Source organism: Stegodyphus dumicola, chromosome X2 (genome assembly GCF_044657685.1).
Source record: "Stegodyphus dumicola isolate Sdum_Otavi_A_Nest chromosome X2, ASM4465768v1".
In the NCBI taxonomy this organism is placed as follows: domain Eukaryota; kingdom Metazoa; phylum Arthropoda; class Arachnida; order Araneae; family Eresidae; genus Stegodyphus; species Stegodyphus dumicola.
Window position 1 is genome coordinate 32,805,174 of NC_140781.1, and position 16,676 is coordinate 32,821,849.

Consider the following 16,676-nt stretch of genomic DNA (forward strand, 5'->3'; position numbering starts at 1 on the left):
TCAGCCTGCAGGGGTTGGAGAGAAAGACACAGATTACTTTTATTGTTTTTCTAAGAGTATATTCAAATTTTAAATTTTAATATGCATTTTTTTCGGTTCAGAAACAGGCCGTTTTATGTATTTACTGCTTGCATTGCACCCTGATGATGATTCAATGAAAGATGTAAATCTTATATTTCATTTTCAGTTTTAAAACATTTTGACCCCCCCCCCAATTGTTTGCAGTCTACCACTGTGCTTCTGGTTGTTTGGCTTTTGGAAGTGATTTACTCCAAATTCAATGATGAATTTTAATGCTTTTTTATTTTATTTTGAAATATATATACATACGTATGCATAATTAATAGTTTTAATTAAATATTTTTCAAATATTAATTGCTACAGTACCTGCCACATATTAAAATTACTTCTGCTACAAAAGCATAAGACTTTAATATAAAGTGATTTGCATATTATAAACCATAATATCAGTTTCACACTTTTCAAGTAAAATAATAACTAATGACTAATTCATTAATTATTCCAAATACACTATTTAATGTTTAAATTACTAATTAAATTTTAAATATACTACTTAAAATGAAACAATTTACATAATTTTTAAATTCATTGACATATTTTGTATAAAAATGAAATTTTATCTCTAATATCTATTCTATATGTATTTGTTCTATATTGTTAAACGATACTTTTGTAACTGTATTGTCAACTTTGTATAAATACTGATAACTTTTCTTAATCAGTCCCTGCAGTACTTTTCCAGATTCGACTGGCATATCATAAATTTCTTCATCTGTTTTGTTGTCTATTTCTAAAACTTTCATACTCAGTTTTTATAAATGCTGTATCAATATCATAGTGATCTGACATGACCTATTCTTAAAATGAATCTTTATAATCTCCTTCACTAATGCCTGAGACATAAGCTGCAGTCTGCAATTCCTCTGAGGCTTCTTTTGCATAAAAGCCTTATCTTTGAAAACAATTTTTAGCTACCCCCTGCATTAACTACAATAAGCATGGCCTCTGACACAGATATCAACTTACTAATCTTTAGCTTTCCCAGCTCCACTTTCACATTCAGGTTTGGCACATTCACTCTGATTGGTCAACGCTTATCTCAAGTCGGCATAAAGGTAAAACTTTCGAACTTTATGCCAAGAGCCCTAAACCAGATTTTGTGACGTAACACAGATTGGTTGCCTGGCAACGCAGCTCGGTTTAAACAACTCATGACCTTTATACCATCGTCTGAACGCAACTTCAGTAGCCAAGTATCACAAATATTATGTTTAGAAGTGAAATAAAGATATGTGAAAAAAGAAAAACCTTACTTTAGAACAAGTTTGACGTTTAAGATATTTTTTAGAATGGAGATTAATGATTTCTTGCATGTATTTCTTGATAAAGGCAACTAATCCAATTTAAAACATTAGTAATAATTAGATGAAGGCAACTTTTTTTAGCTTGCCTAAATATTTGACATTGCTTTATTACATTGTTGTAAAGAGGTAAAACAGACTTCAAAAATAATTTATCCTGTTCTTTGATTAACCCTCAGAGTGGCATGACTGGCTTTAACCAGTCATGAGATTTTTTGTAGCTTTTTATACAAGGTCCGGCTATTAATTTCCAGGACTGAAGTAACTGTAGGAGAACGAAAAGTCGGAAGATGGCGCTAATGATTGCATATTGAAGAGCGTTTTCTTGCGCATGTGCAGTGCAATCGCCGCCATTCTGAAGTAAGTGGTTCTCGTGGAAAGGCACATTAAAACGTAGCTCTTAAATTCCTATTGTCAAAGTGAAAATGGAGCATAGAATTAACATTAAATTTTGCTTCAAATTGGGCAAAACAGCTGCGGATACCTATGAAATGTTAAAACAAGTTTACAGCGAGGAAGCATTAGCCCGCTCAAGAACTTTTGAATGGTTTAAACGCTTTCGAGATGGGCGCGAAAGCACCGAAGATGATCCACATATAGGTCGACCGCAGTCTGTACGCACGCCGGAAGCAACTGAAAAATTTCGTGATATGGTGAAATGACAACTTTTCTTAATCAGCCCCTTTCAGTTTAAGAATTTTTCTTAGATTCTGCAGTACTTTTCCAGATTCGACTGGCATATCACAAATTTCTTCATCTGTTTTGTTGTCTATTTCTAATACTTTCATACTCAGTTTTTATAAATGCTGTATCAATATTGTAGTGATCTGACATGACCTATTCTTAAATAAATCTTTATAATCTCCTTCACTAATGCCTGAGACATAAGCTGCAGTCTGCAATTCCTCTGAGGCTTCTAAAAAAAAGCATAAAAGCATATAAGCTCATAAGGTGAAATGTGATCGTTGATTGACTATTCGAGTACTCGCCAATGAATTCAACATGGACAAAGAGATGGTTTGGCGAATTTTGACGCAAAACCTAGATTTGTTCCAGATTCGTTCCTCACCATTTAAGGGATGAAAAAAAGCAACTGAGACTGGACGCATGTGACGAACTTATCGACAACACTGATGCTGACCCTGCGTTCCTGGATAGGACAGTCACGGGAGATGAGTCTTGGTGTTATCAATATGACCCTGAAACCAAGCGTCAAAGCTCCAAATGTTGGTCTCCAAGTTCACCAAGGCAGAAAAAATTTCGATTTGAAAAGTCCAAAATCAAGGTCATGTTGCTTTCTTCGATTGTGATGGACTCATTCATCATGAATTTCTTCCTCCTAACATGGCTATCAATAGACAGTTCTACACAGAAGTTCTTGACCGACTTCGAAAACGAATTCGTAGAGTGAGGCCTCATTTTCAACAAAATGGGAGTTGGCTGCTGCTACATGACAATGCCCGCCCACACATTGCGTTGCCTGTAAGGCGATTCTTAGCCCAGCATGGTGTCGTTGAAATGCAGTATCCACCATACTCTCCAGATCTAGCACCCACAGACTTTTTCCTGTTTTCTAAGATGAAAACTTTGCTGAAGGGAACAATATTTCAGGATGCTGAAGCCATCAAGAAAACTGTAACTTCACTATTAAAGAGCATTCAAAAAGACTTTTGATTTATTACTTTCTTTAATAATATAAATGCCATCTTAAATGTAAGTTTATGAAAATAGAGAATAACTAAGTAATTACAAAAATTTAGATAATAAATGCTGTTTCAATAGTCTTCATGACAGATCCAAAAACATGCCACTCGGAGGGTTATCTAACAAAGTAAATCTTCCTGATTTCTTAATATTGGATGCAAATAAAATTTTCACCATATATCTAAACAAAGGAAATTTGAAAATTTCAACTAATTTGGATTCCATCTTAATTGGCACTTATGGCGGGAGAAATGCACTTAAGGTGGGAGAAATACCTTAGGCGCATAAAAGCTTATTAGGTATTTCTCCCACCTTCTTAGCACGCCTTTCTGGTATTGGGCCAGCATGCTCGACACGCATTCGAGAAGTCTGTGGTTCGAGTCTCGGCGAGAGCACTGCTAATTTTTCACATCTCTCAGTTTAAAAAAATTCCTAATGTCTCTACAATAGTGCCCGAACTAAAAGGCGGTGAATGATGATTCTTCACCACCAAGTGTACCAAAAAATCCAGTTGCCCTTTAAAAGGGGGAGTATATAAGGTGTTTCTCCCGCCTTTCTTAGCATGCCTTTGTAGTGCAACGCTCAGCACGCTTGACGCGTATTAGAGGTCCGTGGTTAAGTCCCAGTGAGGGCATTGCTCATTTTTCCCCTCTCCTGTTTCAAAATAGCCAAATGTCTCTACCAAATGGATTGGCCTGCCCATAACCCAGACATGAACCTTATTGAGAAGCTTTGGGGTGAATTGGATCACCAAATTAAGGGATGCAACAACCCTCCAGCATCGATGAAGTAACTTACATGTTTTCTTCAAGTCAAATGTGAAAAATACTAATAGTCGTCATAAAAAGATTTGTGGAAAGCATGCCCCAGAGGGTTAAGATTGCAACTGCCACTCTTGGAGGCTCTACCAACTATAAAGTATGAATAAATTTTGCTTTTCTTTTCTATCACATGTGTATAAATACATATTGGTAGATAGTGTATGGTAACGTGAGCGCTTAAAAATGTAAATTAAAATAAAGTCTAAAACATAAGTATCATTAATTGTAGCCATATAACATTAAAAATTGCTTGTGAGGAACCTCACAATATTTTGTCATTTTCACTCAGGCACATAATACTAGTGTGCTTTGCCATAACCCAAATAATTGAATCTAATTCAAATCCATTTTCCCTCATCTGGGGAGAAGAGAAAAACAATGAATAAAAAATTATAAATGAATAAGTTTAAAAATTATAAAAAATCAGACTTAGCACCCAAGCATTACAGCTAACAATTAATTACAAAGCAAAATAACTCACACTGTTTGTATGTACATAAAATACTACTAAACAAGCTTTTTAGTTATCAAGTTTCTATCTTAACTGAGTAAGACTGCATGGAAGAGTTTACCCATATACGAAACCTATTCTTCAGACATCAAAAATCAGTTTAATAGGACAAATACTCCATTTACTATAATTGTGATTATAAATTATTCTATATTGATAATAATTAAGATCTACATTGCTATCAATCGTGCCCTTTCACCTACATGTGCTTTTATCATGTGGGCTTTTATCCATGCAGGTATTTGTCATGTGGGCAATCCTGACCATGCAGTTTGTTCGGTGGGTTTTTGTCATGGAACCACTATGTTCACATCCCTCAATATCGAAAATACATTTGCAAGTTCTGAAACTAGAAAAGTATTTCTTTATTCTCTCAATAAACATATCCTTCTTCAATGCGCAATGAAACAGGGGATAGGAGGGCATGACTACACATTAAATGAATGTTAAAAAAAAGAAAAAACTAGTTTGGAACAATAAGTTAAACATGATGCTAACAGACAATTTAAGTACTTAAACAAAGAAATATAATTTTATCACGTGACAAGAGCTAAAAAGCTAATAATACACTCATGTCCATAAATTAAGGATAATGCAAAATCAGGCAAAGGAAGAGTTAGAAGCAAAACAAATTTGACTTATTTGTAAAGCCTATTTATTAAACAAAAGGTAAAGAGCAAAAAAGATGCTATATGTTTGATATTATTAAAAAAATTTGAGATTTTTTCCTCCCTGGAGCAAATTACAAAAAAAAAAAAAAAAAAAACCCTATTTGCAAAAAAAACAATATTACATGGTTGGTATGATTGTTAATACATTGTAAGTCTCCCAGATGATGCAATACAGTCCGTACAACGCCAAGGCATGCTGAGTATCAAATTATCGATCTGATCTTGGGGGATATTACACCACTCAAAAAGCAATGCTCTCTGAAGTTCCAGTAGACATGTAGGAGGAGGTTGACAGGCTGCAACTCGTCGGCCAAGCATGTCCCACATGTGCTCTACTGGATTCAAGTCCGGTGCGAATGCTGGCCAATCCATACGGATGATATCCTCCGATTGAAGGCATTCGCTTACGATATTTGCACGGTGAGGACGGGCATTGTCATCCATAAACACAAATTGAGCACCCATGGCGCCCCGAAACAAAGGTACATGTTCCAGAATGACGTCCCGATAGATTTGGCTTATCATGGTTCCAATTTGAACATGCAGGTCAGTTCTGGAACCCAGAATAATTCCACCCCAAACGAGCACTCCTGCACCACCGCAAAGGTGTTGTTTAGTGATGAGTCGGTACTACCGAACCGGGTATTTTGTAACGGGTACTTAGTTGTAACGGGTACTGAAAATCGGTACATCGAAGTACCCATTACTTCAGTACCGAAATCGGTACTTTTCAGTATTCATTACTTCTGTACCAAAACGTGCACTTTTCGATATTCGTTACTTCTGACCGAAACGGGTACTTTTCGGTATTCGTTACTTCTGTACTGAAACGGATACTTTTGGATATTCGTTACTTCTGTACCGAAACGGGTGCTTTTCGGTATTCGTTACTTTGTAACGAAAATATGCGTCTCTTTTCGGTATTTTGGTATTCGTTACTGGAGGATCGATGAGGGTTCAGCTCACTTTGGTTTTGGTACGAGGACAGTAGTATCTGGTTGTATTTGCGAAATGGTGATATGCTCTATTTGTGTCCATGAATGGTCTGCTCCTCAGACACTTTCGTAGTTGACATGTTTTCTGATATTCAAAATCTTACTCCGTACAGATAAAATCAAACACGTGGTGACATGGCAGAGTTCCTTCAGTGCGCAAAATCGTAAGCTGCATATTTTGGTACTCCAAATCATTACTAGGGCACTTCGGTACTCCAAATCATTACTAGGGTATTCCGGTACAGTAAACCATTACTAGGGTACTCTGGTACAGCAAACCATTACTCTGGTATTCCAAATCGTTACTTGGGTGCTCGGTACTTGAAATCAGTTTTTGGTACTTTTCAAAGTAACGGTTACTTGAGTAATGGGTATTTTGTACCAGGTACTTGTCTGTACCCGGTACAAGAGTAACGGGTACAAGAATGTACCGAAGTTGCCCATCACCATAGACTCCAACTACTACGGATTCTCCGTAGTTTCTACGGAAATTCATGAAAAACTACGAGCTACGAAAAGTATGGAAAAAACTACGGATTTTACAGAAACAAGAGCAGGAGAACCAGTACGCAAAACAGAACCAACTAATTCATCCGATGATTGGCTGAATACTCGTGTTATCATATATCACGTGTTGAGTGCGTTCCTAGTTTTGAAGAATTAGCCAATCGTAGATCAGTAACTCCAACCGTTAACGACTTGTCAATAGTTCCACCCAATTGTCTGTCTCCCAGGTTCCTCACTGATGCGTGTTTAGGCTGCATTCGGCTGCATTGTGTAGTTTACAGCGAGAGCTTAGCGTGTGTCTTGTGAACTGTGAATCAGGTGAAAGATTTTTAATCATAATGCTGCCTCGAACGAAGAAGCCAAAATTATCAAAGCAGAAGTTTAAAGATTCATATTCTTCAGAATTTCCATGCATTAAAGCGTCCGAAATTTCTGTGAATCACGCACACTGCAGTGTATGCAACAAAGACTTCTCAGTTGCTCATGGCGGAAAAGATGACTGTAAACGGCATGTGTTTTCTCAAAAGCATAGAACTTGGCACCGTAAAATCTAAAGAAATAACAAATTTCTTAATAAAAGATGATGAAACAGATCCTATAAAAGCCGAACGCTATTTTGTTTGTTTTTTAATTGAACATAATCTACCGCTTTCTGTTTCGGATCATTCCAAAGAGCTTTTCAAAGCAATGTTTCCGGATTCTGCCATAGCAAAAAAATTTAGCTGCGGTCATACCAAAACTGCTGCTATTGTGAAAACGCTTGCAGAAAATACTGTTGCTGATATTATAAAATCAGTGTGCAGTACATCATTTTCTCTAAGTACTGATGGAAGTAATGATAACAATGATAACAATGATAACAAACTGTACCCATTGGTTATAACATACTACAGTAAAGAAAAGGGAGTGATAATTACTTCATTGATTTCTATTTTAGAATGCACGAATAATACAGGAGAAGGTATTTTTAATTGTATAAATGAAAACTTTAAAAACAAAGGTTTAGAATGGAAAAATTGCTTATCATTTTCTTCAGATAATGCTAGTAATATGATTGGAAAGTTTAAAGGTGTAGCATCATTTATCAAAATGCATCAACCAAGTATAATCACCCGAGGTTGTCCGTGCCACCTCTTGTATATAGCTGCAAAAAAAGCTACTGAAAAATTAATTGGCTCAGAAACTGAAATGTTGATAATAGATATATATTTTTACTTGGAGAAAAGTTTGAAACGGAAGCATAGCTTCAAAGTTGCTCAACAAATTTTGGGACAGAATGCAAAATCTCATAAAATTTTGAAATATTGCAGTACGAGATGGTTGTCTCTTTTAGAATCTATAACAAGGATTTTGGAACAGTGGGATGCTGTGATAAATTTTTTTGGAGATAAACCAGATAACAGTGAGAATGAAGGAAAGAGATTGCAAAACATTAAAAAAATTTTACAGTCACCGACCACCAAATTGTACTTGTTATTTTTGAAAAATACTTTGCCTTTGTTTATAACAGTAAATATTAATTTGCAACAACAAGCTCCTTATATACATAAATTGAGAAGAGAACTTTTTGAACTTTTAATGAATTTATTTGTTAGATTCGTAAAACCATCAGTAATTTCTAAAGAAAATGAAGATGTTACTCTAACGTCTATTCCATTTCAGAAGTATAGTAAACAAAAAGAAAATGAAAATTTAGTGATTGGTGCGGAAACAAGACTATATTTAAAAAATGCCAAGTTGAATGAAAGTGAAGTGAAATCATTTTTCAATTCTGTGCGAGCTTTTTTTTGTAACTGCATGTTCATATATAATTGATAAATTTCCACTGAGTGATCCATTTCTAAAACATGCTGAAGTTGCTGACATCAACTTGAGAACTGAAGTCTCATTTTCATCTGTTCTTTACTTGATGAATACTTTTCCATCCATTATTGATGAAAAATGTCTTAATCAAGTAGAAATTGAATTTTCCATGTATCAAGTAGATGATTTGAAAGAAATTGTCGATTTGCGTATTGATATAGCATGGGGAGAAATTGCCAAATTAAAAAATATGAATGGGTGTATTAAATACAAAGTATTGCCTTCTGTAATGCTTGCTGTCTTAATAATACCTCATTCAAATGCAGCTTGCGAAAGAATTTTTTCTATTGTTAAAAAAAATCAGACGGAATTTCGACCAAATTTAGGTCTTAAAACTCTTGAAGCAGTTTTGATTGAAAAAATAAATATGCAGGCAAATGAAGAACTGTGTTATAAAAAAACATTCTCAAAATCAGAACTTAAGCTTGCTAAGCATGCTACATATAAATCTTTGCATTCATAAATTATGCGTATGTTGTTTAATACTTATATGTATCATTCTTGGTTATTTAAATTTTATTTCCCTGTAGAAATCATATCCAGAATAAAGATATGATTTATAGCTTCTGATTTTTTCTATGATTAGTAGTGATTTGAAGTACTTTTTATTAGTGAATGCTTGAGGAGTTAAAAGAAAATTTCTAATTAAATGTGCATATAATTTACAAGGTATATTTTTAATTATTCAGTTTTATATGTATATGGATTTTAAATGTAATAAAATTGATTACAAATAATTATTAATTTAAAATTAATGAATGGTTAATTACAACATACGCTACGCGCACATTTTCAAAGTTGTAAAAATGTCATTCGCACGTTGACTACTGACAAGGTTTGCTGAAGGTTGGAGTCTATGCATCACTAGTGTCGTTCAATGATGTTTTCTTGGTGGTAATGGGTACCTGGAGCTCTCCATATGAAAGTCCGGCAAAAATCAGAATGCAAGCTAAACCTGGACTCGTCGAAAAACATCACTTAAGCCCACTGTTGCGGTGTCCACAATGCATGCTCTCTACTCCAGGCTCACCGCAGGCGACAGTGAGTTGCAGTAAGTGGAACGCATCTGACAGGTCTACGAGCATATAGACCAATCTGCCCTAAGTAAAGGTCTGCCTTGAAATTATCATACCAGTGGTTGAAGAGAGCTGACGAGACAGGTCAGGCTGAGTTCCGCCTGTTTCTTTCGGCAGTAACTGCCAAATACCAGTCCTCATTCGGCGTTGTAACTCTGGGGCGACCTGTGCTGTAACGTCTACTCACATTACCATCATCTTGGAATCGTTGTGAAAGCCTGGAGATGACACTCTGGGCAATTCTAATTTTGTCTGATACTTCCAGTTTGGTACGCCCACATTCCAGACGGCCGATAATTCTACCAAGTAAAAAATCATCCAAATGCATCCTTTGTGTCATAACTATTCGTTTATTGCACTGAAATGCTTATAAAGCACCTGCGAACAAATTAACTTCTTTGCTTGTATTCCTTATATATCACTCTCTTACACTCTCATCATTGTGATGTACCATCGGTGACATCTGGTTACTTCCTGAAATTTGCATATGAATCTTGAAGATGTGTGTAGTGATTTTACAGGTGATATATTTATTTTAGAGTTCGATTTCCGCGTGACTCTGAATTATCCTTAATTTATGCACATGAGTGTAATAAAGACATATATCGCTGATTCTTTCACATCCATAATTCAATTACTTAAACTATTCCACAACAAAACTATATTTTTTAAAAGCTAGCACAAAAAGTCATCTTAAATAATATAAATAGTTATACTTTTTTTTTTTAAATCTGATTCTGGCTTTGATTTAATGGTACAAGTTCCCACTTAGGTAATGAAGTTGAGAAGTATCAGTTTTCTACGTAAAAATTAACGGCTTCCCTTACACATTTTTTTGAAAAAAACTGCAAAAATTCATCACATTTTTTATTTTATTATTAAATACTAGAAAACGAAACATAATACAATATATAGGTTTTAAGTTGAATTTTTAATTTTTTACAGGTGTAAAAGCATTTAGTTTTAATATGAGTTTACTATCCCCAGTTACCTCGAGCAAATAAAAAAATTAAATTTTAGTCGTTGTATGAGAGTTTTTGAAACAAGGGACAACACAAAGTGATAGTTAACATTCTATATACTGGTACCTGGTCTCTTTACTTACTGGTTTACCTCTGGAATCTCTTTTACGGGAGCACAGAGGACACTGACTCATTGGATTTGATTTTTTTTCAGTAGCGGGAATAACATCTGGAAAATGCCTTGAGGTTATAGTCACTATCTGAAAAATCATCGCTTTCACTATCTTGCATCATCGGCATTATTTTACTTTTTTCAACGCAACTATCATTTTTTATACATTACTAATCCACAAGCCGACGTATACTAGACAATAGGGAAAACACGTGACCTGTCCCCCCAAAAGACCAACAAAACTTGGAGAATTGCCAATAAAAGCTGAATATTTCCTTTCATTTACTCCAAGCCGAGTGAAACCATGATAAAACAAATCGTACTGACAAATTCTGTTTTGCCCGAGTTTTCTCGGGATAATAATTAACTGCAATATATACGAACCCGAGATAACTCGGGATAATCAGGCAAGTAGTTAAATATATCAGGTATGAACTGAAGATAATTTATTTTACCAAAGATCTGCAACCATATTTTAAGCACTTTTTAAATTTCATATAAATTGTGTAGTCATTATTATTTAAAGGGTTCAAGAAACACATCCTGAACAACTTAGTTTAATTCTCAAACTTTCTTTACACACCATAAGCACATTATCAAACACTACATCATATAAATGCAGAAAAATATGCAATAAACATGGGTATAAGTATGTCTTCATGTTTACATTCATAACATTAACAAAACATCAACAATTAACAAAACATCAACAAGTTACAGAAATAAAATACTCTAATTAAATAAATTAAATATTTAATTCTTGAACTTTGAATACAAACTTCTGTATCCGATATTCATCACAGAGCAAGTCATTTTTATTTAGATAATAAGTATTGTGCAGTCTAATCTGAACTAAAATTTAAAAGGAAGAGATTTTTAAAAAAAATGTGGTATTAAATTAAATGGGACTATTACAGAGCTTAAATAGTAACATAAATACAGAAGTAATAAACAGAAAAATTATACTTATAATTCCTCGATTTTATGATTTTATAATAATTATGTTGTTATGATTTTATAAAGGCTGGTAAATTAATTATTTTTATCAGACTGTAAAACAAAATGTCAGAAATAACAAAATTTTTTGCATAAAAAAGTATTTAAAGTGAATACGAACTGTAGTATAATACATGAAATACAGCAATCTACAATAATTAAATTTGTCCATTCAGAATACATCTGAATTTCAAAAACATTTTCTTTCCAGTTATGAAATGCAAAGCAATTTCTTACCTGAGGATTTTCCAGAATACATTTTATCCCGTTTACTAGCTGTCCCAGATATTTTCCACGCTCTTCATTATTGAATAACGTCCTTCGCACAGAAGCAATTTGAACAATGCAGAGTAAAGCCTTTAAGAATTTAATAAATAAAAAAAGGAGAATTATTAGCAAATGTAATTTTGTAGATATAAAAAAACACATTTAAAGAAAACTATTTGATCAGGGAAAAAATTACCAATAATTCAACAATGAAGCTAAATAAAAGGAAAATTACAGCTCATATTATATTATACAGCTCAACTATAATTTTACAATAAAAGACACTTTTTTCTTCCTCTTTCACAAAAGTTTAAAAGATATGCCTGCCTATCTAGTCTGGATCAGTATCAAACAAAGGTGCATTTCGCATCATAGCTTTCTAGGATAGGATTTGACTTTTTGATTTATAATAAAGCACAAATATACTTCTCTGCTCGAGTTTATAAAGTTTACATTAATTTATTTCAATTTATAGATTTTTCTATTTTTAATATGAACAATTTAATTTTTACATTGTTTGATTACATTATTACTTAAGTAAACATTAAAGCACCTTTGCTTCAGCTGATGACAAAAGAAAAAAATTCTGCACCTAGAAAAACAGGATATGTGAAAATTCTTTTACAAGGAAGACATATGCAATCTGAAATGCAAACAGACTAAAAGACTAAACTGAAAATGGCAATCTCTCTGCATTTTCAGTTTGTGTCTGAAATGCATCAATTAAGTCTTCCAGAAAAATGTGGCAAATTGATGACCATCTGATATCAACTGATTCCAGTACTTCAGAACTGTAGAACTATATACTGCATAGACAGATCTCCCAAGTCAATATTTGAAGTGCTAGAACAAAAACCTCAATAAGGAAGATGTGATGATGAATTCCATTTGAACTACATTTTACAAACACACAACACCTGCAATGAAGTGGAACATAATATCAATAAATGGAACTGTACAGCTCTACACTGGTGATAAAACTATGGTTCAACATTAGCAACTGAAAGTCTTCAAGGACCGAATGACAGGGTTGCCACTCAAACAGAATTAAATTCCCTGACTTTTTCAGGTTTTCCAGGTATGTTTCGAGAAAATTCCAGTCTATCCGCGTAATGTACGTTGGCTGTGCTAAGAGGTAAATGAATTATGGTATTACTTGTATTGTGTAGCAAATTCATTTAATTATTCCATAAATCCCAGCGGACATTTATTCTTAATTATTCTTGGTACACTTTGTTTGATAATTTTGTTTACTTTTCCACTTAAGAAACTTAATAAAATTTAAGATATATACATTGGATAACAAATGTACGTTTTATTTAATTATTACTCATGATCATCACCAGTTCAACACAAGGCTAATCCGGTTCTTATAAATCACAATGCAATGCTAAATATTTAGGTTAGATTTTAGGTAAATTTAATTTGTGTGAGGTGTCTTTTTAAAAGGCATCTTAACACTTGAAAACACAAATATAATTATAATAGGAGTTGTTTTCTCCACTAAAGATTGAGATTAGAATCTGCCCAATCTGGGATAAAATTAGGCTTTTTTTGCAGACATTCTGCAGCTAAACGAAAGAAAGAAATCTATTTAATGATATTTCTTTTAATAAATTGAGGTATTTATATTTATTTCGCAGCATACATAAGGAAAAAATAAGTGCATTAAATTTCATGATGGTATGTCATCATACTGCTAGAATTAATTTCAGGATTGTGCCAGAGAAAATTTCCTAAAATTTGGAAATATTATTTACTAATGATGAATAAATTTAGAGGGAAGAAGCAACATTAAATGATATGAATAACATAAAAATAATTACTTAAAAATTGAATTAGAATAATCAATGACATTTTAGCGAATATAGTTATATTACATGGATAGCCTAGATGACTGATTACTATTTTTTATTTTACTGCAAAATGACAAGGTATTTATTAAAAAGAAAAAAAAAAAGGTTTAAAAAGATTTTGTGGTAAAATCCTAGTATACATTATTACGGCCTTCGCACGATTTTGAAAATTGTCGCCAAGAACAAAATGAGCCGTTTACTGCTCATCATCATGTCGCCAAATCCGGCTGTACCATACATGGAGATTTTTTTAACCAAAGAACGTCTATATAAAGTAGAAAAGGTTTCATACACGTAAATGCTATTACGCCGCTAGAAAGCGGAGGGAAAATTTGCCAAGGGATTTGGCGACATAACCTGGCGGGCAGAATTTCCCTCTCCGCGATGTGTACTACGAAAATGCGTTTTTAAATTATTGCGAAAAATCCAAGAAGAAACGCTTTATCAAAGAACGTTTTTTCTTGGGTTTTTCGCAAAAATTTTAAAAACGGATTTTTGTATTTTTTTTACCTCAAAATAACTAATCCATGAATTAATTTACTTGCGCCAAAAAATATTTTCTTTTCCTTTAGAGTTTAAAGAAATTTTAAACGATATTTATTTTATGAACTCTTGGTATCGTGACCTTCAAACTTCGACACCGGTTTCGAGCTTTGGTGACAGATATATCGCGCATGCACAGCTGTTTCCTTCTATGATGGAATGATGCCACGTCTGTTGCAGAGAGGTTTTCCTTCTTTAGAATACATATTCTTTGATTCTAACCTCCATGGTATCGTACAATAAGATTAAACCCATTTTGTTTTATAAGAAATAGGTACTTTCTTCAGTTCATGCACTGCACATGCGATTCTCCCGATTCTCGAGGTTACTAGAAACCAAACGTTGCGAGAAACTTGCTTTGCCTTTCTAAAAGACAATGAAATTGGAGCTGCAAAAATTGGCTCTATGCCAGCTGCCCGAATGACACTCACGTGATACACAATTCACCAAAAAAGTGATCTCTTCCGACGTCGGCACAAAACTCGCCTTTTTTGGCGAGATCATTGTATGAAATTCCCTGACTTTTCCCTGAATTTTTTGGTCAATTTCCGAATTCCCTGACTTTTTCCGGTTTTCCAGGTAGCATGGCAACCCTGGAATGAAGTCTCAAATTCAAGATGGATCTTCAACTGGAGAACACATTTTTCAAACTGCCATGTGGCTAAAAGCTTAAACAAGTTTCAACATCATTAACAAAATGTTAATTAATTAATGAACCTGCAAAGAATTCATTATGAGTCATAAAAACAAGTTAAAAAAAGAATAAAAGCCATTTCTGAACTGAGGTTTAAGAATCAAATACTGTAGTGTAATCTCGAAATAAATGATAAAAGAATATCGAGTCTTTTACATCATGATCAATAGTCTTGATTATATTTAAAACGAAAGAATGCAGGCATGCATACAACATATGCATTTAAATATGGAATTAACATGTCTATGCAGGAGTAAGTATATAAATAAAAAGTTAAAAATCACATTTAAATATTAATTTGCAATTTCCGCGCATATATACACCATTGCATGCATATACAGTCAAAAGTCTTTAATCCGGACTTGTCGGGACTTCAGCAATTCCGGATTATCGGTTTTTCCGGATTATAGTTCATCAATTTAAATCTGGTAAGATGGCATGCAGAAATTACAAAATTAAAAATATGAAACCATAATTTATGAAATAAAGAGCAATTATGATCTAAAGGGTATCAAAATTTACAAAAGAAAAGCTTAATAATTATTTGTTTACTTTATTAAACATTTCTTTCAATGCGCGCATGCGTAAAGCATACATTAAGCATAGTCGAAATTAGAAAATTGCAAACATAAAACTATTTGATGTGTATTTGTGATATTTATAATGACGGAATTATAAGCCGAATAAAATAAAAACATCTGCCCTGAAGACGAGGATAGTGCTGACAGATCAACTTCCAGTTCATTGCGCGCCGCAATGTTCAGTCCGTTACTTACGGAACATCCGTGATGTAGCTTATACCGTCCGTTATACATTAAACGCGCATGCGTAAACGCATATGTGCATGCGCAGAAAGTTTGTAGCTTTGAGGTCCAGATTATAAACGTCCGGATTAAAGACTTTTGACTGTATATACATACATATATATATATACATTTGCGATGAAAATGATGTAGCAATGCTGACAGCATAGAACATAGATCCATACTGAAGAGGAGATTTGGCAGCTGAGTAAGATTAAATAATGAATTTTATTTCAATTGATATCTGCAGCCACAATTTTCCTGGGACTCCATTCATGCCTATTTAAAAATATTTACATTTTTTTATATGTTGCGATAGAAAGAGAACAAAGTGAAAAAGATGTAGCAATATTGAAGATGTAGAATGTAGATCCCTACTGAAGAGGAAACTAGGCAGCCAAGTAAAATTAAATATTCAGGTTTATTTTATTTGACACTCGCAGCCACAATTTACTTGATGCTCTAATCATGCTTATTCAAGAACATTTACATCTTTCATACTGTTGCAATAGGAAGAGAGCAGAGCAAAATAGCATCCAAGCAGCAATAGAAGTAGAAGCTAAATTGTGCAATTATAAAATATAGAGGCTCACTAAGAAAAGATTTCGGTTTAGGTTGCTTTTTAAGAGAAAGGTTTCAGTTCTCGAAATTTGAGTACAGGTTCCAATTAGCTACTTAATCAATGTTATGCAAGACACACAATATATATGATTATGCAAGACACACGAGTTAGAAATGATGCAGTACAGAAAAGTTATTACAATTTTGAATAGAGAGGAAATGCCCAAATTAAAAATGAGGAATTAACAGGCTATTGCCAAATTAAATTATACAGTTGATTTACATATGTTTT

General features: G+C 33.7%; 1 protein-coding gene across 2 annotated transcripts in view; it reads right to left on the bottom strand.

The window, feature by feature from the left end:
* The window catches only part of Ranbp16 (Ran-binding protein 16), a 195,164-nt gene that overhangs the window by 118,333 nt on the left and 60,155 nt on the right, over positions 1-16,676 (bottom strand). For both annotated transcript variants that reach the window (XM_085808991.1, XM_085808990.1), the window contains exon 8: positions 11,898-12,017. In XM_085808991.1, coding sequence (XP_085665117.1) covers positions 11,898-12,017 — 120 coding nt within the window. The remainder of the gene's footprint in view (positions 1-11,897; positions 12,018-16,676) is intronic.